At 37.9% G+C, this 26,065-nt stretch overlaps 2 protein-coding genes and 1 pseudogene across 6 annotated transcripts in view; 2 read left to right on the top strand and 1 right to left on the bottom strand.

Annotated features, from left to right (window-relative positions):
• The window catches only part of WDHD1 (WD repeat and HMG-box DNA binding protein 1), an 81,222-nt gene extending 75,502 nt beyond the window's left edge, over nt 1-5,720 (bottom strand). For all 3 annotated transcript variants that reach the window (XR_009543671.1, XM_060167191.1, XM_060167192.1), the window contains exons 1-2: nt 5,640-5,720; nt 5,315-5,407 (exon numbers count right to left, since the gene is read on the bottom strand). Coding sequence is in view for 2 of the 3 variants with exons in the window: in XM_060167191.1 (XP_060023174.1) it covers nt 5,315-5,391 (77 nt within the window). In the remaining variant the exon portion in view is untranslated. The remainder of the gene's footprint in view (nt 1-5,314; nt 5,408-5,639) is intronic.
• Nucleotides 366-1,625, top strand: LOC132525556 (Krueppel-like factor 17; annotated as a pseudogene).
• Nucleotides 5,721-5,868: 148 nt separating the features above from the next.
• SOCS4 (suppressor of cytokine signaling 4) lies at nt 5,869-24,922 on the top strand. 3 transcript variants are annotated; one of them, XM_060142308.1, is made up of 3 exons: nt 5,869-6,102; nt 9,284-9,387; nt 18,581-24,922. In XM_060142308.1, exon 3 carries the CDS (start codon nt 18,673-18,675, stop codon nt 19,993-19,995), a length of 1,323 nt encoding a protein of 440 aa, XP_059998291.1. In that variant the 5' UTR covers nt 5,869-6,102; nt 9,284-9,387; nt 18,581-18,672; the 3' UTR covers nt 19,996-24,922. The 3 variants fall into 3 exon arrangements, with proteins under 3 accessions (XP_059998291.1, XP_059998277.1, XP_059998285.1); XM_060142294.1 differs by lacking the exon at nt 9,284-9,387; XM_060142302.1 differs by lacking the exons at nt 5,869-6,102; nt 9,284-9,387 and adding an exon at nt 17,621-17,856.
• The last annotated feature ends 1,143 nt before the right edge of the window (nt 24,923-26,065 follow it).

Genomic DNA, 26,065 nt, shown 5'->3' with positions numbered 1-26,065 from the left:
ATGCTTCCTACAGTTTCTCCTTGGCATAAAATTCCTTATATATTTGTAACAATGTAAGAAAAATGAATGTAATCTCTGTAACAACAGGGACCAGGTCTACTTTGCTTACCATTGTGTCTCTAGCACAAAGTAGTCTCTAACAAATAGAAGCTTTGATAAATGTTGAATGAATAAACGGATGAATGGAAGAGCTCAATTATCCAAAGGCGATTATTCAAATGGCTATCTGTCAACTCCCAAATTGTTTTCTGAGTGCTTTTCTTCATGCGGTATGTGTCCTCTCTGGGCACATACAAAAGCAAATAAAATACAAAAATAAAATGGTAAATGGTGGAGTCTCGATGTGCAACCGATCCCAGGTTAAGATGGAGCAGGGAGCCAAGGGCCTAAGCCAGTGGCATGTGGCTCTGCACCAGTTCAGAGACCTGCCCACAGCATTCCCACTCAGGATACTGAGAAGTCAATGTCCATCTTGGACGTGTCTTCATCTTCCAGAAGCAGTGGAGTGCACACCTCTTGGAATCATGGCCCATCAGGCATTCAACATGCTCCTCAGTGCACAGAGCTGGAGAGGATCCCCTTGGTCTCTGCTGAGGCACCCAGGCAGAATGCCAGTGAAATGGGGCCACACTTCAGTATGTCGCTGCCTGACTATGGTGTGAGCTACTGCCCTCAAGTGACTTTCACTCCTTCCCAGATGATTTACACTCAGGGAATGTCTCCTACCCAGCCAGGAATGATGATTTTCAAGGGGCCCCAGGTGATGCCTTTAGGAGAGCCCAGTATTCCAGGGGTGGCCCCGACCTTTGGTGGGAATCTAAGGATGCCCCCCAATGGGCTGCCAGTTCTCACCTGCCAGTGGAATCCCAATGATGTCCCACATCAGAATGTGAACAATGCCTTATTCTGGCCTCCCAACAGTAACTTCTTAACAGAGGCCCTTTAACACCTAAAACATTATTGGATCCAACCATGCCTTCCACTGAGGCCCCGGCAATGCTCCCCTCTTTGGATCAGATGTTGCCTCCTAGAAACCGCACAACTTTGCGATGCCCCCAGCTGGATCCCCATTATTGCTGGCTTTGGAATCCCAGGGCTCTCTTGTGAGACAGCCAGTCTCCCAGGAAGACCCCTTACTACCTAAGCAGCCCTTACCTGCTCCACAGAGAGCAGAGCAGTACTCCGGGGCCCAAGAAAGGGCTCCCAGGAGAAGACCCCCAGTTTCAAGGCCTTACCGCTGCGACTATGAGAACTGTGAAAAAGCTTATACTGAGCACTCCCACCTCGTGAGTCACCAACGCAAACACACAGGTGAAAGGTCCTATAAATGCATGTGAGAAGACTGCACTTGGTCCTTCTTCCGTTCCAATGAACTTAGAAGACATACTCGGATACACACCAAATACCGACGACGTAAATGTGACCAGTGCGGCCGACAATTCATGAGATCTGACCATCTCAGGCAACACCAAAGGACTCGTATGCGGGTGCCAACATCCCCAGACCCACCGGCTGACAGTGGACGTACGGCTGGCTGGTCCTCCTGCTTCTGGTCTTTAGGTCAATCTGCTCTTCCCCTCATTTTGGCTTCTCTGCTCAGATCCTGCCTGCCTCTGACCAGCTAGTCTCTTTGGTAGGTGTAGGCTTTGATGAAGACAGAAAGATTATGAAACAGTGTGGAAGCCCATATGAGCTCTGGACCTAGTCGGGGCTCCTCAAAAACTGTCTTGGGTGTCCTCACATCTCTGGGGCCACCTACTTTTGTGCCAAGTTCAGCCACATGGGAAGATGGAGCAAAGTAGAGATTGGGAGCTTTATAAAAAGCTCTTTATCTTATGTCACTCCCAGCTTGAAACCCTTTAGCCACTCTCCTTTGCCTGCTACATAAAATCCAAGTTCCTTATCTTGGTCTTTGACAGTTTCCAGAGACAGACTATGTTCAAATCCTGAATTTACCACTTACTAGCCATGTGACTTTGGGAAAGGTCTTTGATCATTATGTCAGATTCTCTCTTCTGGTAAAAGAAAAACAGTATTGGACTGTTGTGAACACATCTTATGTACAAAATCAGATTCTCTCCGGCACTCACCAGCCTCATGCCCAGAGTTTGCCTCCTCCCATCATTTGCAGACTTGGATGGAATGCCCCCACTGGACATGGGATCTGGCACCTCAAGTACCCACTAGCAACCCAGGAATGTGGAAGAGTTAGTGCTCCTGGGGTAATATTTAACTAATGGGAGATGGGAGAAATCCAGGACGATAAATTCCCTCTTCTTCCCTCCCTTCCCTGAACTGGTGCAAGACACCATTTCTCCCAGTGGGGAGACCTCCCAAGTAGCCAGTGGACACACCTTCTGTGCCTCTTCCAGGCTTGTCATGAAGCAGACTCAATCTATCACCTGGCATTGCCTCCCATTTTTCCTGAGTCGAGTCCCTTTTCTCACTCTCAATGCTCTGTATTTGCATCACCCAAATAAAACATTGGTACTTAAAAAAAAAAAAAAAAAGGTGGGAGGGAGGGAGACGCAAGAGGGAAGAGCTATGGGAACATATGTATATGTATAACTGATTCACTTTGTTATAAAGCAGAAACTAACACACCATTGTAAAGCAATTATACTCCAATAAAGATGTAAAAAAAAAGAAAATAAGCTAATGTCATAAGAAAGCACACATACACACACACACACAAAACGAGATTTTCACATTTTAAAAAAAAAAGGGGGGGCTTCCCTGGTGGCGCAGTGGTTGAGAGTCCGCCTGCCGATGCAGGGGACACGGGTTTGTGCCCCGGTCCAGAAGGATCCCACATGCCGCGGAGCGGCTGGGACTGTGAGCCATGGCTGCTGAGCCTGCGCGTCCAGAGCCTGTGCTCTAAAACGGGAGAGGCCCGCGTACCACAAAAAAAAAAAAAAAAAAAAAAAAAAAGGTAAATGGTGCGACTTCCCTGATGGTCCACTGGGTAAGACTCCATGCTCCCAATGCAGGGGCCCCAGGTTCAATCCCTGGTCAGGGAACTAGATCCCGCATGCATGCCGCAACTAAAGAGTTCGCATGCTGCAACTAAGAAACCCACAGGCCACAACTAAGAAACCTGCAGGCTGCAACTAAGAGCCCACATGCCACAACAAAGGTCCTGTGTGAAGACCTGGTGCAGCCTAAATAAATAAATAATAATTTTAAAAAGGTAAATGGCAAAGAGAAGCCATATAAAAAACTATGGATGTTCAGAAGACAAAAATTAATTCCCACTTGGAAAATCAGAAGGGTTCATAAGAAAAGTATTTACATTGGGAAATTAAAGGACAGGTAGGACTGGATATGCTGAGATTGGTAAAAAGGACAGTTGCAAACAGACAAAACTACATGAACCAAAATATGAAGTTAGTAAAGCATAGGGGAGTTTACATGGAGCAGGCAGGCCAGGAAATTGAGGGGAAAAAAAGTAGATTGGGGTCATCCTATTTAAGATGACCTTAAGGCCAGAGTAAGGACCTTGGTCTCGGTTCTATAAGAAATAAATAAGAGGACTATAAGTCTCAGTTTGCCCAGGACATTCCTGATTTATGCATCCAGCTGGTTTGGCATTCGTCCTGATTTTTCACTTAAAAACACATTAGTATTAGTTGAATCAAAATTGGTGAGTTTGACAGACTTCTTTGCACTTCCAGCTTCTGTCATGATCTTGTTTGGTAGTATAACATGTGCAATGAATAGTGTTCTCACCTCAACATGTAGGTAAATCTGAAAGACAACCAGTGATAACCCATCTCTCCCTTTCCAACCCTTCCCTGATGTAACATAACACCTCCTTTCAAGGACAATAGGTGTTAACTGATAAAAAACTGGAGTCAGACAAGAGCCGCTAGAAAGAGCAATTTCTTTCCGTCTCCAGTGGTGATGGGAGGAGCATTTCATATCCCCGTCACTACTGGCTATTTGGTGTATCAGCTAGGTGCACCGAGGGAGATGTTACAGGTGCCAGCTGGAGACGCCAGTGGGAAATTGCAATGAAATAATAGCGGAATTAATGAGAAACATATGGAAGAATTAGAGTTAAGAAGTCCTTTGAAGGGCTTTTGGAGTAGTCTGAACATTCTTCCTACAATGTTTTGTCATTTACTGTAGGAATAAAAGTAACCACAGGGCTTCCCTGGTGGCGCAGTGGTTGAGAGTCCGCCTGCCGATGCAGGGGACACGGGTCCGTGCCCCGGTCCAGGAAGATCCCACATGCCGCGGAGCGGCTGGGCCCGTGAGCCATGGCCGCTGAGCCTGTGCGTCCGGAGCTCCGCAACGGGAGAGGCCACAACAGTGAGAGGCCCACGTACCGCAAAAAAAAAAAAAAAAAAAAAAAATCAAAAAGGAGTAACTACAGTTCAGGCATTCAATAATGGAGCTGGGTGGCCATTGTGGATACGGTTTTAGACACGTTCCTACATTACTAAGAACTTGAATTTTCTTAACTGTATCATACTCAAGGATACCACCAGCTGTTCTCAAAACAATATCTGAGAGCAGCTGCCAACTGCAACCTTATGGTCTCAAGGTCTCCCCTATAACTAGGCAACCATATTGGACCCTAATCCTTACTTAACAAGCACCCTTACTTCTTGCAACTCCAATTATAATTCTCACAAACAACATGTAATTTTGCAGTCTGTGCTGTTATAAGCCTCCCCCATTTTGTAGTCCGACAGAATGCAATTCAAATGCTTCTTTAATCTGTGTCTTCTGGGCTATAGTCCTCAGTTCGGCTCAAATAAAACTCTTTTATATTCCTCGCACAGATTGTTTATTGATTATACCCCTCTAACAGGGACTAGAATAACCCTGAGAAAATATCATCATTTAGGAATCAAGCAGAGGAAATAAATTAGAAAAAAAAGCTGTCAGAAAGTTAAAAACAATTTTAAAAAGAAAAGAGCATCACAAAAGGCAAGGGAGGATAAAATACCAAAAAGTTAGAATGGGCCACTAAATTTGACAAGCAGGCAGCTACCGTTCTGACAAAATAACTGATAATGTGAGATGCAGAAAGGAAGTGAACAAAGGGGAAATGTGGGGGAAAGCTCATATCATTCCAACTCCTCTGGAAGTAAGATTTCACACTCGTTGGCTTTCTTGATATACTAAAACTGCCATGCTGGTCCGAATTAAACAGTAAATCTAAGAACATTTATGTGCCGTTTTAGATATCAACCTTATTTCTATCTGGATGAGTAATTTTAGGCAGAACTGCTTACATGACATACAAGAATAACTTCTAACATTCACACCTGAAACGTTCTTTTTGTTTCTCAAAGTACCTTACCTCCCAGAATCATCAAAACAGACATCTGTGTGTCCCTCTGTGTGCCCATATCTCATCGGCTTCTTTGTAGCAGGCATTTTTTCCTTTACCTATCTGAAAATGTTTTATAAAAGTCAGTATTATTTTAAAGGACAGGAAAGCCGGGGGCTGAACAGGAAGAAGGGAGGTTAGTCTCCTGCGGGACACGCCCTCGGCAGCCCCTTTTCCCCCACCCGAGGGGCACAAACAGGGAATAGGGATGGGTCTGTCCGACACTAAGCCGGGAAGAGGACACGCTTCTCTTCGTTGGGCCGCACGCACGCGGGCAGCGGGAGGGAGCACTCACCGAAGCTCCGCGACTGAGGAAAGGCGACAAGGAGCAGCACCGGTGGAGGAGCAGCACGAGTGCATGGAGCTTCCCGCGCTCGGCGTGCTCCCACACTGCGCCTGCGCCGGCCCGCCCACGCCCGGCGCGGTCCCGACCCAGGTCGCTGGGCGGTGGCGTCAGCTGCGCGCCCGCCGGCAGGGAAAAAGCCGGTTGCTGGGTGAGTGAGGAAGAAAGGGAGGGACCCGAACACGGAAGTGGCGGCAGCGCCGGCGAAGCAGGTGGGGGCGGTGACTGCGACGTCTGAGATGAGAACCCCGCACCGAAGGGTGGGGGCTTGCAGGCAGGCATCAGTCTTAGAGGACCTACATGAGGTGCCGGAGTGGTTGGGTCTCCCTTCTCCAGCTTAGCGAGCACCCAGAGTGATGGCGGTGGTGATGGCGGCAGTTACTCGGACAGCCCCAGTTAAACTGCGCTCCGAGAGGTGAGTGGGGGAAGGGTGGTTGCTGCTTGGCCTTGCCCAGCGGAGTCTGCTTCTACTTTCCGGGCGCTCCTCACAGGCAGCCATATCCGGGTCCCCGTACGGGTCCAGCCCCTCCTTGGGACCCGGCTAGAGAACGAGATGTTTGGGCATGTTCTTTCGAGAAAAGGAAGCTGAGACCCTTCTCAAGCCTTTAATCTTGGCATCCTTGGCGCCTTCATCTTGTCATTTCTATACCGGTAAAGGAAGGAAGACTTAATCTCAGTTCATGGTTCCTGGAGGTCTGGCGTGTACATTAATGCTTACTCTATAGGACATTTTACATATATCCCTTAAGAAGAAAGTAATTCGGGATTCCCTATTCAAACCCCACCTAAAGTTCACTGAAGTACATATTTAGATGTAAAAGAAGAGCTAGAACTAAAGTATATTGTTGAATACTTCATTCGATCTTTACAATCTTTGCTAAGGTCTTGGCCATTAAGTTTATGCTTTGCTTGGGTCTTCACGTTCTCCATGTTGGGAGACCTGTCTCTGATGAAAACCTTCACAATGATATTTTTCGTGCTACCCACCTTCTATTCTCAATCGGAACTTGTTTATGACATAAGAGAAACGTTTTTCTGTTGTAGAGTTTTCCCCATTGTTTTTCAGTCTAGTTCCATTGGGAAAACTTGCGAACAGATTTAGACAAACCGTGGTATAGTTCTTACCGTGGTGGCATTGTGAAAGGTGTTGCTTTGAGTACTAGGGCTCCAAATAGGCTTGCTAGACACTGAGGTTTGGTACGTGAATGAAGAGGAAGAGTGGTTGGCTGAAAAAGAACTTGGGATTTGTGGAAAAATAACCAACCTATCCTTGATTTCCCACAAGAGCAAAAGATACCTGAGATGATTCTTTCCGAGTGACTTAATTTTATTTGGATAGCATTCGTTGTTTAGATAGACTGATTTCTAATTTTTTTTAAATCCAATATCACTGGATAGACTGGGGTTCAAGAAGAAGTCCGATAATACATCAAATAAATCATCGTGAGATTTCAGTGTAGTGCTTTTCAGAGCTCAGCATAAGAAGAATCTGCCAATTTGGAACAAGATTTATAGCTATAAAATGCCGTAACTATAAAATATGTTAACACCATGTGACTTCAAAACTATGAATGGTGTTTGCGCTTCTCTCCTTTCACTCTGCTTTAGCAATGAACACATTTGATTCATAGGGTTTTTTGTTTTGTTTGTTTGTTTTTTTACAAATTTCACATGTATGGAAAGAGCTTGGGCCTTAGAGTTGAACAATCCTAGATTTTAATTTTGACTCTGACAGTTACTCGTGTGACCTTGAATATACTTCTTTACTTTTACTGAATGTCAGATTCCTCATCTCTAAAATGAAGATGACACCTTCTTCCATATATAGAAGACACTCATGGATGTATAAAACTAATTGTCTTGTGTTATTAATGGGGTACTTTGGGTGGGCATTTAATGGTTTCATTTAAAATGGAGTTGTTTGAATCATTATCCATTAAATTTTTTCAACTGTTAAAAGATGTATTCTTGCTTTTGCCAGTATGTTTTCACAAGTCCATTTCTATTTCAGTCAGATTTTAAAAAGACAAATTTTAAAGTCCTCAGTGAATTCACAATCTTGGTGAGGGAAACAGACATTCAAATAATATGTACAAGACTAATAGTGTGGTAATGAAATGTGTAACTTAAATCTTAAATTGCCTGGTTATTTAAGATAATATAGCTTTTAAAAAGAAATCAGTGTAGCTGTCCGTCACCAATGTGGGTGTCAGGTGCATGTCTCATAGGAGTGGATAGCTGAATGAACTCACTGAAAATCATGCCAAGGTCGCAGCTTCGATTGCAGTGAAGGTTAGTTACCATTTCTCTGTTGTGACCATTCATAGTACCCTTAGGCTCACAAATATTGTTGTTCTCAAGGACAATAGGGTGAGAAAGCATGAATATATTACCGTTCTACTTGTGGCAGTATTATCTATAAATGTCATATAATCTTAGTTTATCCAGGAGGCATATCAGTATTGCCTTATGAGAGGAGTTTTTAAATTCCTTTTTAATAAAATATGTATTGATATTTGATGTAAAAATTATTAATCCTATGAAACATAAGGCTAGAAGAAGAGAGTAATAACAAAACTGAGAACAGAGTATTGAAAAAAAAACATTGAAGGCAGTTTAGAAATCTGAAGATTTTTATATCTCTGAAAGTGTCCTGAATCTTACCAGCCTATTTAATTTATTTTGGGGGTAAATAATACTTGTGCATGTATAAACTTTCTAAGGTGTAAAAGGGAATACAGGAAAGTCCTACTCTCAACCTACCCAGTTCCGCTGGCCAAAGACGGCTAATATTTGACTCTTGTGTTGTTACAGTGGCAGTGGATCCTTACTACGGCGAGACAGATATAATCATTGTTTTATGAATGAAAAAAACCAAGGCTCAGAAAGGTTGTGAGTTGTCCAAGGTCACACACCTAACCAACTGTCTGAACTAGAAATAGAACCCAGGTCTATTAACTTCTGATCCAAGTAGTCTACCATACTGCCTCTCCAAGTCATAACTGTTGCCATAAAACTTAGAATTTAGTTTTATCGGAACATGAAAACAATTTTATTTAATTCTAGAATAACATTATACTAGTTTGTAGGTAAAACTTGTTACCCAAGCTTAAATGTAAGCAGACGTAGTTATCATAAAGCAATGAAAAGAATAATCTATGATCGTTTTTTTAAAAAAAAAACTTTGCCTACTATTACTGTTGAAACCTGTTTATTTACTAAGTTAGCTTGTAAGAAATTACAAACTTTTTATAATTAAGTTTGGTTATTTACACCCATACTACTTTTCAAGAATTTAAAGCTTAAAAACACTTTTTAAAAGAGCATGTTTAGTATCAGGAGTAATAGAAAGTGCTTTATGATATCTCACAAATGCCAAAGCATCCTCAGCCTCAGGCTTTTGAGATGTTTTTGTCTGGATTTTCTAGCCTTACATGTAGCCTTTGTTTCCTTTCATTCTTTTCCCTTAATTTTGCCACTTTCCCATCTCTCATTTTTAGAAATTAGCTTATTCTACATGGAAGGTTCTGAGAAGACAACGTATTACAGAACGTAGTATGTATTCTCATTAAGCTCAATGTATGCTGTTTTCATAGATTTTAATCCTGGCAGGAAAAACATGGGGCAGCTGATGGTATCCAGATTTAACAATGTGAACACTGAAGCTAAATGAGATTCTAAAAGTCAGGAGAGATAGCTAGTAAGTGACAAAGTCTAAATTTTAGATCATGTTTGATGATTTAGCAACTCATGCTGTTGTTTCATCTGCACCATGCTTCATTTTTAAATATGGTATAGTGAAAAACTAGATTGTTAATTTTTTATAGATCTTTATAACTTAAAAATTTCCTCTTTAGACTAAATTGTACTCATAGGAAGAAAGACTACAAGGAAATTGGCCAAAATGTCTAAATTGATTGCCTCTAGGTAATTGAATTACAGGTTTTTTTCCTCCTTTTTGAACTTTTCTGAATGCTCCATATATTTTATAATGAGCATATATTATTTTTATAATTAAAAAATTACAAATTGAAAGGAAGAAGTACATCTGTACAATCCAATTTATTCTCTAAGAGTCACAATTGAATATCTTAAATATTCTGGTTTCTAAGATTCTGTTAAGGTTCTTGCGCTTTTAATTTTTAAAAAAATTTTTTAAAATAAATTTATTTATTTTATTTTTATTTTTGGCTGCGTTGTGTCTTCATTGCTGTGGACAGGCTTTCTCTAGTTGCAGCGAGCAGGGGCTACTCTTCATTGTGGTGCATGGGCTTCTCATTGCGGTGGCTTCTCTTGTTGCGGAGCACAGGCTCTAGGCGGGCGGGCTTCGGTAGTTGTGGCTCGTGGGCTCTAGAGTGCAGGTTCAATAGTTGTGGTACATGGGCTTAGTTGCTCTGCGGCAGATGGGATCTTCCCGGACCAGGGCTCGAACCCGTGTCCCATGCATTGGCAGATGGATTCTTAACCACTGTGCTACCAGGGAAGTCCTGGTTCTTGCACTTTTAGAAGTTTATAGTGCCAGCTCTTAGTTTTCTGTTCCCTCTTCACACTAAATTAACCCTCTTCAGTGACAGGTCCTGGACATTTCTCTTAATCTTTAGCTAGCATGCTCAGGGAATGTACACTTATTTTAATGTTAGCCCAAGTTAATGTTTCTCCCACAGTTTCTTCCACAAAACGGCTCTATGATGAGTTAAATAAAGGAAACTGTGGCTTAAGCAGGTTTCTTAACTGAAGGACCTCTTGGAACCTTTTGCTGAAGGTGCCTTGTAATCTTTCAGGGGGGAAGTGATTCCCAAACTTGTTTAATAAGGAAACCTCTGTTTCTCTAGAACATGTATATATTAACATCTTTTAGCACTAGTGTACACAGGAGTTCAGATTGGGGGACACTGACTTAAGCAAAATATAATTAGGAAAGTAAGTGGAGAAAGTTTGGAGAAGGGAAGGAAGGGTGTAGTGGTGCTAATCAGTGTGTGTGTGTGTGTGTGTGTGTGTGTGTGTGTGTGTGTGTGTGTGTGTGTGTGTGTGTGTGTGTGTGTGTGTGTGTGTGTGTGTGTGTGTGTGTGTGTGTGTGTGTCTGTGTGTGTGTGTCTGTGTGTGTGTGTGTGTCTGTGTGTGTGTTTTCCCAAATAAATCTAGTTAAGTCCCATGAGCCATGGCTTGGTAGCATGAAAAAGGAGATATTTTAAAATATTTACTGGAAAATGAACCTGTATTGCTTTCGTAATGAGAAAAAAACACTTTATACTTCAGAGATGTTTCTCATTTGAACAAACCCATTTTTTATGTTTTTTTATTAACATTCCAAGGAATTTACCTCTCTTGTACTATCCAGTATATTCCATTCATGGACTCTTAAGTGTTCCCATAGAATCCAACTCAAATATTAGGCTATGATCAAACATCAAGGGCTCTAACCCACAGAATCCAATTCAAATAACATGGACTGTGATCAGAATGCATTCAAGGAGTTTTGGGGACACATAATGGCAGGTAAACTTTGGAATCATAGATTTGATAAGGTAGTTCCCAGGGTTAAATAACTACCAGAATAATAAGTTATTTGTGAATTCTTTGTAGTATAGTAAATTATTCTTTATAACATCAAATTTAATATTTACATGAATTCTGGCCTTAGGTAGACATCAGCATTGTAGACACAGTAGTTCAATGAATGATTAATATGTACAATAATGCTCTGTTATCCAACATCATAGAGATACAATGCAGTTTCTAGATGAATGAAGTTTAACCCTTTAATTACTGGCTTTTAAAAAAGTTTTCAAGGAATTTGAATTAAAATCACCTTCCCAACCTTATTCAAGAGTACTAACTAAATGTTATTTAAATCTGTTGTTAGCATAGAAGGGTCACATTGGGTATTAATTCGTTTATCACTGTTCAGTGCAATTGATTATAGAACCTGGGATCAAATGGCTAGTGAATCTGAGAACTTGATTTTTTGAAAAAGGTTTAAATAAACTTGCTTTAGACGTTTGCCTCTTGCTCATTAAGAAATAACAATAAAAAAAAGTCACTGTGTATTCCCCAGGGCATTGTAACTTAGATGCCTTCATAAAAAAGTAATTATTGAATCAAGAGTCAAAGCACTTTCTCCCAAGTGATTCTTTCACCTTCTTTAAAAAAAAAAAAAAAGCTTCTTTGTAGTTACTAACAAAGATTGTTGATTTGTGAACATTTTTCAAAGTATCATCGTTGATTTCTATACTACATAAAGTTGGTATTAAAGTCACTTTTTTTCCATTTTGTATCTCATCTTCTACTTCATTTCTATGAAGTTTGTATAAAATTCCAACGATTAATGATAGGGTATTTGAAAGGACTCATTCAGATTCAGAACCTTACACTTTTTTTTTTAACATTCAGATTTTACATGTATAGGCAAGACACCAAAAGCAGTTTTTTAAAACTCATTTTTAGTCTTTAAAAATAAAAAAATTTTTTCACTAAAAGTAATGTTAACACATTGTAAAGCAATTATACGCCAATAAAGATGTTTAAAAAATTAATAATGTTATTTTTATTGAGAGAAATGTGATTGAATTTTTTTAATTTTATGAATTTTGATTTAATGCAACTTTTGGAAGAGATTAGAAGATCTTTTGCCATCTGTTTAAAGTGTAAAGATGCGAGAGTTATATACATGATGCATTTTTATCATTATTGTAATAAAATCATGGGATAGTGAAGGAAATTCTGAATATCTTTTTTTCTAAAAAGATCTCACCATAGCATAAGTTTTTTTTTAAGTTACCTGAACCATGAAGAGACCAGTTAAATGTTTTGTTTTGCCTTTTTTCTTAATGTATCTGCTAAGTAGCTTCTCAGAGCCAACTATTATCCCAATAAAGGTCATCAAACTTAGAACACTTGTCATTTTGTAAAAGAAAAATACATAACTTGTCTTAAAATTTCAGCAACTTAAGTACTTTGCCCTGAAATAACTAGCAAACCTCGTGTGTTATAAAATTTCTGTGATTGTGTCTATTTACAAAGTATTGTAAAGATTCTCTTACCTAGGATAATATAATCCACAAATGTATTCCAGCAACATGGAATCAGTTGCGGTGCACTAAAAGGGCACAAAGAAATGGAGAGGGTTGCCATCAAGTCCTTAGCTTTTTGGAGCTCCCACTCTTCCCTCAGGAATAGCACCTCATCAGACAAATAACCATCTCACAATGAGTGATGGGAACATTGTCAATCATATATTCAATATTCATAAATTTTAAGTTTTCTAATTTTTAGGCAAGTATAAATAGAAGTTAAATTTTCTTCCTACTTTGAAGATTACAACATTAAGTGACATTCTGGCCCATATAGTGATACGGTATATTTTACCAAATATATATATATAAATTTCTTTTTTTTTTTTTTTTTGCGGTACGCGGGCCTCTCACTGTTGTGGCCTCTCCCGCTGCGGAGCACAGGCTCCGGACGCGCAGGCTCAGTGGCCATGGTTCACGGGCCCAGCCGCTCCGCGGCATGCGGGACCCTCCCGGACCAGGGCACAAACCCGCATCCCCCGTATCGGCAGGCGGACTCCCAACCACCGCGCCACCAGGGGAGCTCCACCAAATATATTTTTTACCATAACAATTTATAAAAGTGGGACTTCTGAAGCATGAACTGTTTTCTATCACAAGAATGCTATGTAAAATTTATATAAGGCTGTAGTTCTTAGATACAAAAAGATAACCAGTCAAAAGAAGATTTTCTATGCATTAACTCTTTAAGTATAGGTAAATGTGTGGAAAATTCATCTAGGGCTATGGCATTTTTTGCTTTATTTTATGGATCCCTGCAGCATTAGCATACGTAAGAACAATTAACCTAAAATCCAGAGATACTTGATGGATTGCTACCTATTATGTACAAGTTGGTAAGCCTTGCTAAAGTAAATCTGTTATGTTAGCATGTAAACTTGTATAGAGTAAGGCTGGAAATCAGTTCTCTGAGGGAAAATGTCAAATTGTTCTGTAGCTTCATGGTCTGTTGAGTTTCAGCTGTATTTAGTGTATTGATCCTTTTTCATTTTGAAACATTAGTTATCATCCTGAAAATTATATTTGCTCATAAATTTTATAGTTAGCATGGGCTAGAGACAGAGGTATTTCTGTGATTTTTTTCCTTTATGAACCATTTCTATAAAACTGGCTTGGGCGCTATAATAAAACATATGTAATATCTGTTTCTTTTTTTAAAAAAGAAAAAATATGTTAAACTTTATTTTATACTTGGTACATTTAGAATCTGAGCTAGGTATATACTTCACATACATTATTTCATTTAATTCCCACCAGCCTAATGAAATAGATAGCATCAGTAACTCCATTTTACAGATGAAGAAACTGAGCTTTCAAGGTCATATGGCTAGTACAAAATAAACTGGGCTCAAACCATATTTCTAATGTCTGCCATCATTGTGCTATGGAACTGCATCCTTGTCATGTACATGTATAGAGATACTGAAAATGTTATAACGGTTACTGCTGGGTGGTAGGATTATGGATAGTTTTTACTTTTTTCTTCATAACTTTAAGTTTGAATTTTTCACAGTGAGTATAAAGTACTGTTATTTTTATTTATGGTCATCAAAATGATATGTGTACATAGGTTCAAGTTAAATTAAGCTGAAAAGCTTAGATAAGCTAAGTAATGCCGCATTCCTCTCCTACCCATCTCAAAGGCTTCTACTTTCATAATTTGTCTTTCTGGTATTTATCTTCACATTTCTAAATCATATGCTTATACTTCTCTCTTGATGCATCAATTATTAGACATTATTGGTTGAGTTCCTCTTCTGATAGAAGAGGATAGATGTGGTTATACGAACTAGTTGCTCTCCAGCAGCGCCAAACACCCTGTTGTCTGGAAACTTCCCTTCTTAAGCATCCCAGGAATTCACATTTCCTTTCTCATATGTTAAATACCTTGTTTCCTATGTTATGCCATTTGTTTTAGGTTTACACTCTTATTTTAGAAGAGCACATCCTCCAATATGAGGTAAAATTGTTGTTACTTTCATGTCTGAAAATTTCTTTATTTTATCCTATTTGATTGATTGTTAGGCTGGTTATCTTCAAGGTTGGAAGCTATCCTCTAGCTTCCACTGTTACTGTTGAGAAAACAGATGTTATTTTATTTACAGCCCTTTGTGACTTTTTTCCCTCAGGAAGCCTTTTTTCTTTTTTTGGCTGGGTTACATACATAAATCGATTGATTGAACACTTAACATGAGGTCTACTCTCTTTAACAGATTTATAAGCATACAATACTTAGAGTATTGTTGTCTATAAGGTAGGAAGACTTCGGTATCATCTCTTTATCTCTAGGGTTCTGACATTTTAGAATAATGTAACTTGGTGTGTATTTTCCCTTGTGCGGGGCACTCATTGTGCTCCTTCTGTATGGAGACTCATGTCCTTCAGTTCTGGGAAATTTTCTAATATATTTTCTTTTATAATTTCCCTCTCCATTTTGGTATTTTCTGTGAAGTCTGTATTGATCCTCTAATTTTCTTGTCTTCTCTGTCTAGTTAACCATTTTTTTCCTCTTTCCTATTATTTCCTCAGCTTACCTCCAACTTTCCTATTGAATATTTTTTTTCCTGCAATCATGGTTTTAATTTCCAAATTTTTCTTATTCTCTGATTGTCCCTACCTCATTTTATTCATTGGTATAATATATTCTTTTAACTTGGAAGAGATCTATTTTATTACCTGCTGCTTTCATGGTTACTTTTTTCTCCAAGTTCTTTGTTTTATTCGCTTGTTTATTTTAGAGGCTTTCCTCAAAAGTCTGGTGACATGCCATATTCTAGAGTAAATGAAGCACAGCAGTGCTGCCTGAAAGCACTATGTAAGTAGGCTGGGCTTATGGATGGATGAGCTTCACAGCATGCTTGGGTGGCCCTCCAGCTTCTTATTGGAGGATTTCCAGTTATCAGCATCTATAGGTCTTTTCTCTTTGGCCATTCTGTTTCTCCAGCATAGTATCTTCCAGTCTCCTATTAGGAGGTGTAAGTTTGGCTGCTGGAGTTCTAGAAGCTGGATGGAAGAAGGAAGCAGGGAATTTTCTTTCTGATTTTAGTCCCAAGCCTCCCATCTATCCTCACCATGCCTAGTATCCAAAGTCCTGAGCCTCTCTGGTTCAGCTTCTCCAAATAATATTGATAAATTTCCCATCTCCTCTAAGTATGAGAGTAACAACCAGAGACATCTAACTGCACATATGCAAATTTTCAACCTACCTCCCCATTTTCTGCCCTGTTCTCCATCCATACTTTCTGTAGCACCTCGTACCTCTGGGTGTCCTGGACTTTGCCTGCTCTGTTGGCTTGCTTCTCATCAACGTTGCCTTTGTGCCTGGTGTCACCTTCCTCTCCACTGCTGAGTCAGTCATTGCTCCTCTGTTCATTTTCTGTCCTTGTATTTTGTCACTCAGGTTATGGATATCTGCTAGTTTCATTGAAGATGAGGTTTGTTTTTATTTCTCATTTTCCCTTGTTTTGGGCTGACTTCTGAGAGAAAGATGGAGCAAAAAGATTTTCACATAGCTATTTTAAACTGGATCATTATTTCTTTTATAATTAGAGAAAAACAAAACTATTTTCTTTTTGAGAGGAAATCAAGTTATACTACTCATTAAGAAATTTAATATGGAATGCAGCAATTATAACTAAAGGAAGCATTGGAATCACTAAAACAGTTTATAGGAGACTTGGTTGTTTTTGAAGGCAGAGAGAAGTTAAGAGCTAGCAATGGAAGCAGGCCCTGGTAAAGGTGAGAATGTCATCAAGAGCAGAGGTACGGGGTGGGATAGGGAGGGTGGAGGGAGACGCAAGAGGGAGGATACATGGGGATATATGTATATGTATAGCTGATTCACTTTGTTATCCAGCAGAAACTAGCACACCACTGTAAAGCAATTACATTCCAATAAAGATGTTTTTAAAAAAGAGAGAGAGAGCAGAGGTACAGACTTAGCTTTGATATAGAAATAAAGGAAGATGAAGATGCTCACACCCAGTGGAGTAAAGTTGATCATAGAGTTAATAATCTGCTACTTTCATATTTTTAAAGTAAATAAAAACACCAGGTATTTTAAACCTTACATGATAACTTTTCACATTATTATGCTGAATAAAAAAGTTGAAAGTATGTAGTGTTAACAAAAAAATATCTGCTTGGGGCTCCTTTTTAATTTTTTATTTGAAAAATACAAGTGTAAGCTGTTAGTAACTAGTGTCTCTTCTGATCACTGACTCTTCATATACTTCAGCCTACTTTGTAGCTTCTGCCTGTTTATTTTTGTTCAGTGGAATTTAGTCAATGAACAACCAAAGCATGCTGTTGAATATAATTTTGGTATACTAAGTGATGATGTTTCTTTCAAATTTAGATTTTCAAATATTTTTTCCCTGTGGATTTTAAATTATTACGTACCAGTGAGCTCACTAAATCAAAATAATACGTATAATCACCCGATGCTATTCATTGTTTAGTAATGGGGTACTTTATATGGCAAGCCTGTGTCATTAGTTCACACTTTTAAGCACTTCCCAATTATATTTGCCTCTGCAGATGCTTGTTTCAAACCCTACTGCCATGAAAATAGATTCACATAGTTCTAAACATTTACTTGACTGTTGGGATTGTTAATGTTCCTCTGATATAATCAGAAGCTTAATCATGATCAGAATGTTGAGTACAACTGATTTTCTCAGTCTCAAAATTCAACTTTCATTTGTAAAATATTTGAGATTATAGAATCCCTCCCCCCAATTCTGGGCTTAAATCTTTTTCCATCTAAGAATAGTTAAGTAGTTTCTACCTATGACCAATCATTACTATTAGTCTTAATAAAACTTTATTTACATTATAAATTCTAGTATAGCTAGCCAATTTCATAGGAAAGGCATTGCCCTATAGAACTTTATCTGATTGTTTTTTGAAATTATCAAGAAGAATAGGGCTTTCCTGGTGGCGCAGTGGTTGAGAGTCTGCCTGCCGATGCAGGGGACGCGGGTTCGTGCCCCGATCCGGGAGGATCCCACATGCCGCGGAGCGTCTAGGCCCGTGAGCCATGGCCGGTGAGCCTGCGCGTCCGGAGCCTGTGCTCTGCAGCGGGAGAAGCCACAGCGGTAAGAGGCCCGCGTACCGCAAAAAAAAAAAAAAAAAAAAAAAAAGAATATAAGGAAGTGTATGTGTGTATAAAATAACAAATTTTTATCCAATTCCAAATTTTCTACAAACTGCCTAGACTGATAGTGAAGTTGACCAGATATTTAAATGAGTTGACAAAAATTGCGTTGGGAATTCTTGCATGACATTCCTAGTATTCAGTGATGATTATTTATTTAATAAATTCTTAACAGCTTTTATAACTTAAAACTGTTCATATTTTCAATCAATAGGAAAGAAAACAGAGAGAAGGAGGGTGGTGGTCATCATACACCAGCTCATAGGTTTCTCATCTCTTAACAAAGAATTTCTTGGTCTGCTGTGAAATTAAAAAATAAGGAGAGGAGAGATGGGCATAAGATGTACCTAAAAACCGGAAATTGTTCATATTTCAGATGTATATTTTGGCTGAGAGGATGCTTAGCTTTTTTGATTCACATCGAAACTAGCTGTGGGAAAGGAACTCAGATTCTTGACTCCATGGCACTATGGAATTATTAGCATAAGGTAAAGTAGTTTATTTAGGTGGGAACAAAATATCTTGGAACTGCCTTCCAACATTTCTAATAGTTTGTTTTTAATGTATTATCCTTTTTCATCTTTTCATCTTATGTATAATTGGGGTTTGATATATAATCTATACAATGTTAATGACAAACGATTAATGATCTTTTTCTTCCTTAGATATATCCAGAAAGTGCCCAGAAGAAACATTCTACCGGAAAAACTGAAAGAGCAGTATTTATAACACTGGAATTTGTGGACAGTTTGTTAAAATGGCAGAAAATAGTGAAAGTAATAGTAAAAATGTAGATGTAAGGCCCAAAACTAGTCGGAGTCGAAGTGCTGACAGAAAGGATGGTTATGTATGGAGTGGAAAGAAGTTATCTTGGTCAAAAAAGAGTGAAAGTTGTTCAGATGCTGAAACAGTGAGTGCTATAGAGAAAACTGAAGTTCCTTTAAGGAGCCAAGAAAGGAAGCACAGCTGTTCATCTATCGAGTTGGATTTAGATCATTCCTGTGGGCATAGATTTTTAGGCCGATCTCTTAAACAGAAGCTGCAAGATGCTGTGGGGCAGTGTTTTCCAATAAAGAATTGTAGTAGTCGGCACTCTTCAGGGCTTCCGTCTAAAAGAAAAATTCATATCAGTGAACTCATGTTAGATAAGTGTCCTTTCCCACCTCGATCAGATTTAGCCTTTAGGTGGCATTTTATTAAACGACACACTGCTCCTATAAGTCCCAAATCAGATGAATGGGTAAGCACAGACTTGTCTCAGACTGAATTGAGGGATGGTCAACTAAAACAACGAAGAAACATGGAAGAGGTCAACTGCTTCTCACATACCAGTGTTCAGCCCTGTGTCATAACCAATAACGATTCTTCGGGTAGAGGTGGTCCTGGGACTGGCTCTATAATGAACCTGGCTTCAAATAACAGTATAGAAGATAGTGATATGGATTCAGATGATGAAATTATAACACTTTGCACAAGTTCCAGGAAAAGAAACAAACCCAAATGGGAAATTGATGAAGAAACCCTGCAACTGGAAACACCTCCTAAGTACCATACCCAGATTGATTATGTCCACTGTCTTGTACCAGACCTCCTTCAGATCAATAATAATCCATGTTACTGGGGCGTTATGGATAAATATGCAGCTGAAGCTCTACTAGAAGGAAAACCAGAGGGTACCTTTTTACTGCGAGATTCAGCACAGGAAGACTATTTATTCTCCGTTAGTTTTAGACGCTATAGTCGTTCTCTTCATGCTAGAATTGAACAGTGGAATCACAACTTTAGCTTTGATGCACATGATCCTTGTGTCTTCCATTCTCCTGACATAACTGGGCTCCTAGAGCATTATAAGGACCCGAGTGCCTGTATGTTCTTTGAACCACTTTTATCCACTCCTTTAATTCGGACTTTCCCCTTTCCCCTGCAGCATATATGCAGAACAGTTATTTGTAACTGTACAACTTATGATGGCATTGATGCCCTTCCAATTCCTTCTTCCATGAAATTATATCTGAAGGAATATCACTATAAATCAAAAGTTAGAGTACTCAGGATTGATGCACCAGAACAGCAATGCTAGGAAAAGGGTAGGAACACAGGAGTGATTATATACATATTTTCATTTAATATTTTATTTTTCTTATTATGCCACTTTGAATTTTTCTACAGGGGCAGTTAAAGTCCAAAATAAACTTATGCCCTAAATTTTACTTCCAGATCAGTTTATTTTTCTTAGGATACAATAATTGTTTAACAATAATAATTGTTTAATAATTGTTACACATTAGGAGTTAATGGATATTTTTGACTAGGTGTTTGGTTTTTGTTTTTACCATGTAGATTGTATACTTAATTTTTTTCTTTTCTTAACTGTAATTTGCATATGATCCAGGGATATTTGAAGTTTGGTAGGCATTGCAAACACAGTTAAATAATCTGTATTTCATACTTTTCTTTAAAAGTAATCCTGTCCTTTCTTACATATAAAATGCTTTGTTAACCTATGCCATTGGCATTCCTATACATAGGATACAGTTTCCCCATCATCCTTTTCATTTGGTTTAAAAGTCTTCAGTAAAGCTGAGTGTGTTGTAATTTACAATCCATACTAATGTAATTGACTTCTATAATTTACTAATAGGGATGTTAAAGGTTAGCAAAATGGCTTAAAATCAAACTTCATGTGTTTTAATTTTAAATATTAACTGTAAAGCAGAATTACTAAATTTGATTAATCAGGTCGGTAAAAATCAAATGAGGACATGATATTTTGGGGGTGAATTTATTCTTCTATAATGTGGCATGGTCATTTATTATTCCTTGAGTAGATCTTTCTCTCAAACTAGGAAGAGTTACCATCTTCAGAACATAAGTATTGTTCCTTTCTCACTGGAAGCTTTAAAAATAATGGTAACACTATTAGTAACTAGTAGTTACTAAAGTAATAAAGCAACTAAGGTTTTTCTGAATTTACTTATGAACTGTTGCTTCTGCTTAGCTCTGTTTTAGAAACTCTGAGCCTGTTAGTTTGGAGAGATGCCACAGTTTATATAAACAGCCACAAATTTCCATTGGTAACCAAAGAGAACTAGGTAGTTTTTCATTATTTTGAATTGAGCTTGAATAAAGATTCAAGAAGTAAACGTGGAGCTCAGTATTCAGGGAGCTTAATAATGGTTTTGATCTTCAGGTTCCAGATAATTATTCCTATTTTCAGAACTAACGTCTTTAGTATGGCTTCAAAAAGGAAACATTTTGAGAGATACGTGGCTTATGCCATACTGAACAATACTGGGCACCAGGCGTAATATTTTGAATTTAACATCCCCAGAACGGGGAAGTATTTTTAGAAATGTTATATAATAAGATAGATGGAATGATAGCCTACTCTTCTTTTTTAAAGAATCAGTGAATAATAAATATCCTAGACAGTTATTCCTTCTGGTGAGTTGTCTACCCCTTTGTACAAGTTGGCATTTTTAATATCATAGTAACTGATTTCTTGATGCTAGTTTAGCTCTAGTAGGAAGCTGCTTCTACCTGTATTGAAAGAAATTTGACTTAGATTTCCACGTTAGAGTAGATGTTTCTTAAGCAACATTGCTTTTGTGTTGAAGTAGCATTTCCCTTTCCTGCAGTTCTGCTGATAACATAAAGATGGCATTTAAAAATAATTGCTTTAAAATAACTTTTTAGCAATTATCACAAAATTAAAATCTGTTACCATTGTCTTCTAACATATTTTTTTCTCAGTGATCTCAAGATTGTCTTGGTTCCAGTGAGGGTTAGCTACTAAAATGGCACCTCTCTTAGCAGTGATGAGGCTCGGGATATCAACACCAGTGTCAGGATAAATATCTCTTCTAAAGATGATATTTCCCTTTTACAAAAGTGGGACAGTCTCATACTACCTCATCTTTATTGTGGCGCTTTTGTAGATCACTGAGAAGCTTATCTTATTTACCAATATAGCACTTCCTAAATGTCCATCTTTGGTGAAAGAAAATTAATAGTATGGTAAGACTCTACCCATAATTATAGTTTTTTATCAGAATTTGATATTGAGACTTTCTGTTTCTATGAAACAATATTGTTTTAAATATTTTTCTTTTAAAAATAACTTTTTATCAATACAGAAGAACCTAAGGAATGACTAGCTAGTGAATATTCTGTTAAAAGGTAATTTTATAAAGAAAAATATTACATTGTCTTTTATAATGGTAAAAATTAGTATTTATATGAAAATCAAGATCTAAGTAGCCTTTCGTATATTCAGACTGGTTGCTTGTGATATATTTTCTCTGGCTTTCTTATTTTTTCACCTTCAAGGTATTGATAGCTGTTAACATTTTCAAAATACTGCCATTTATATAGCCTTGAAGTAGGTGATCTAATAAATGAGAGCAGGAAGGAGACTCATTTACGCTGAAACGGTTTGTATTTTTTCCTTTGGTATTTGCTACAGAAAAGAAATCGGGAAAGTAGAAATGTAAGATTTGAGAAAGGAATTGTTTACCATGAAGGAAAAAGAAGAGTAATAATAAATTTTTCAAAGCGTGAAGGAATTGGAATTTAGAAAGGTTTAACCCTTTCTCAGTGACTTGTGGACACATTTGGAAGAGCATTCGGTATTCAGAAACTTAACTCATTAAAAATGTAATTACTGAAATTATGTATAAGTAAATGAGTATAAGTTTTGAAAGGAACAATGTGGGGAGATACAAATGTATCAGGTTGGCCAAAAAGTTCGTTCGGGTTTTTCTGTATATGAAAAACCCGAACGAACTTTTTGGCCAACCCAATAAATTTTGTAACTAAGTTGGACATGGTGAGCGTTTGAAAAGTGTAAATTGCAGGGTTGAGAAAGCATTCAGCATGGTGGGAATGTGTGGCCCTTATTGGTGAGAGAGGATGGGGCTAAAAGAAACAAGATAAAATATTAAAATTAAGACTTTAGGCATTACCTCAGGGGATAGCCTTGATAGTGAAAGGGGACTACTTGATCACTAATAGCTAGTCTGGACCAGACACTTAAATGTGCTTTGGGAATCATCCTGCCCTAACCAGGAAATAAACTTGACTTTTCTATTTCTCTCTGAAGCTTTCAGGAATACCCCCAAGCCCCCCTCTCCTTTTTTAAGCTACAGCATCTTGATTCATACTATAATTCCTGAAACATGCTGAATGGATTTTTTAGGTTCCTTGAGCATTTTTGTATGAAGAATCATATCTGATCTTTCTATAACCATGCCATTCACTTAAATAATTCACAGAGGGAAGGGTTTAATTTAAAGGAAGACCTAATAGGAAGAAGATTAAAGGAAGCTTTTAGTCAGTCTGTGGCTAGATTTATTGATTTGGTGATCAGACCTGTGTTCCTTCCTGAATGTCAGCTAATGGCAAACTGTGGTCAAAAAAATGGCTTTCAGTTAAAAGTTTTGACTTCTTATTGTAAATAATATAAAGAATGTCTAAGTCATTAGAAATCCTTTTTAGAAAAGTAGAGCAAATGTGGCAAATAGGACTCATATCATTACACAAATTACATTTCTTTTTATAAGAAAAACACAAACCATTATCATTTATTCATGAGCCAAAGCCATTAGGAAGATAAATCAAGTTATCAGCTTCCTGTCTGTCTGAAGTTTGGATCATTTTATAGATCCATGTAATAAGAGAGCTTCCTTCCTATGAAACAAAAGCCTTGAGACCTAACTCTTACAAATATACTCTTAGTTTGCATTAAAAGTCTTTTTTGTTACTTTTAGCTATAATCAGAGTCAAATAGGTTATATATTGATTTTGGTAGAGCAAATTTAACAGGAAGTGGACTTAATTATATAATATTCCTGGAGATAACACAAGGGAAACAGTGTTTAAATGTAAAATAGATTGTGTGTTAGGTAATTTAATGCCCAAATGAATAAAAGATTTTAAGTCAAGCAGATTATTGTTTCTACTTTGGAAGAAAATCTTTACAATCTTAGTTTTACATAATCAGTTTTACATCCATTTTTATTTCTAAAGAACAGAAAGCACAAGAGGTTTTCCTTTTTTAATGGTCTACTAGAAATGAGCAACACTACAAGAGTCTGTCTATACTATCCTTAACACATTAGATATTGGAGACAAAATGGAGGTAACTTTTGGAAATGGTTTGGCTTTTAAATAGAAATGTAGACTAAATAGAATAGTAGACTAATGGATATAACCCAATGGAAAGGAATTTAAGGCACATGACTCCTGTTTCAAATAAAGCCAGTCTTTTTAATTTACTTTTTAATTTTGAATAGATTACTCAATCCTAAATCTTTGTTTACTTTCATTTCCTAGCACATAAAATATAGATAATAATACTTGTCTCTTGACTTTCTGAAGGTTAATTCTTCAGTTAAGAGGTGACCCTTGGAGCATACTTGAAAATAATTTCTGTACAGCTGTTAAGTACTAACGTGATGATAGGTTTTCAACGTATTCCCTTAGTGGACCCTGCAGATTCACATTCACTTCTTTTAGCCTGTAATAGGCTTTCTTGACTTGATTTGACAATAAAGATAATGGTACAATTTGAATTTATGGTTTAGACTCTGCAATTAGATGAACAGTTGCAATTTCCTCCTACCCTTAATAAGGTTTGTGTGAAATTGATGTTTGCCTAAGTTATTTTAAAAGTTGATTACATTTGCAGGAAGTAAAGATAATCACTTTTGCCATGGTTATAATCAAATCTAAGCTTTCAGACTTGAGAGTGTAAAACTCAAGGAGATTTACTTAAAGTATTCTGACTTTGCTAGAATTGGATAAATTCTGTATAAACCAAGTACGCACTCGATATATACTTGAATATACAGAGTTTAAGTAGTAACTTCACAAAGCTATTAGTACTCTTATCAGGCTTGTATCCACCCCTTACCCAAAAAGAAGTAGAGTGTTCCCATTTTTATTTCTAATCCTGAAGTTGAATGTTTCTTCTTGGATGTGAGTTCAAATAAATTGATCTGAATAAATTTTCGTTTCTTATTAATTAAAACTTCATATATAAAATCCAAAAGCTTTGTAGTTTTAAAAACATTGTACTGTATGTTACCTGGCACATTCAACTTTATATATGAGAAATTTAAAAATCTGTATTACACATTTTCCTTTCAGTTTTTTGTGTCATTTTGGGTCTTCCAGAAACATGTCAAGATGTGATTAAATGTGCAAGAGATTTATCGGAGGGGGATGGACACCTATGAAGAATAAATGAGAATGGGACTTCCCTGGCGGTCCAGTGGTTAAGACTCTGGGCTTACACACACATAAACACACAGACAAAAGAATAAAGGGGAAGAGAGCAGGAGAAGGTGGGGAAATCATACCAAACTGCATGTCTGACATCTGTGAAAGAAACTGAAGGAAGCATTGGGTAGGGTGGGCAATGTAGTTCTAAAAATGCTAGGCGTGGATGTAGTTCCCAACAGGTTACCTGTAGGAGCCCACATGGGACAGGAATGGCCTACCTCTAGAACTCCCGCCATGCTCGGTTATTGACTGGGAACATGGGAAAAGCTGGAGGTTGTTGGTCACTCTAATGCACGTGACCAGGAGTAGAATGAGACACAATGTGGGCACAAATTTTTTTTGACCATAAACTCAGTAATGAAAATTTTGTGTGCAACATTTAAAAATCAGAATTAATGCAAAACAAAAGGCCCTATGATGAGCAAAATATCAAAAACTTAAATATAGCACTATGTTGCTGACTTACTGTTGCTTCAGGCTTCCTATGGCACTGCTTCCCATGCCACAAGGCACTGCTGATTCACTGCCTCCCATTAGGGCAGGGTAGGTAGTTCACACTAGTGGTATTATTTTCCATAGGCCACTGCCCCTAACCAAAAACATGTCTTCCCCAGGCTTAGGTATTTGAAGTTTCTCTGTTGCTCATTTTTCAGAATGAGAATTATGTGTGCTGTGGAGTAAACCCAAACAAGTCGTTTAAGAAGTTTATATAAAATGTCCACCCACCGATCCACTAACAGCAAATGAAAACAAAGAAGTAAAATGTTGTAAGAATATTGCATACTTTTAAGTTTTACATTAAAATATATGTATGTTATGTGTGTATATTTTGTACACCACATAATTATGACATCTTCATTAGTAGC

Source organism: Lagenorhynchus albirostris, chromosome 1 (genome assembly GCF_949774975.1).
Source record: "Lagenorhynchus albirostris chromosome 1, mLagAlb1.1, whole genome shotgun sequence".
Classification (NCBI taxonomy): Eukaryota; Metazoa; Chordata; class Mammalia; order Artiodactyla; family Delphinidae; genus Lagenorhynchus; species Lagenorhynchus albirostris.
This window is presented reverse-complemented; position numbering and strand designations above follow the sequence as displayed.

Bases quoted from the DNA above. Each gene is read 5' to 3' on its own strand.
- SOCS4 (XM_060142294.1), top strand. From the start codon at position 18,673: ATGGCAGAAAATAGTGAAAGTAATAGTAAAAATGTAGATGTAAGGCCC.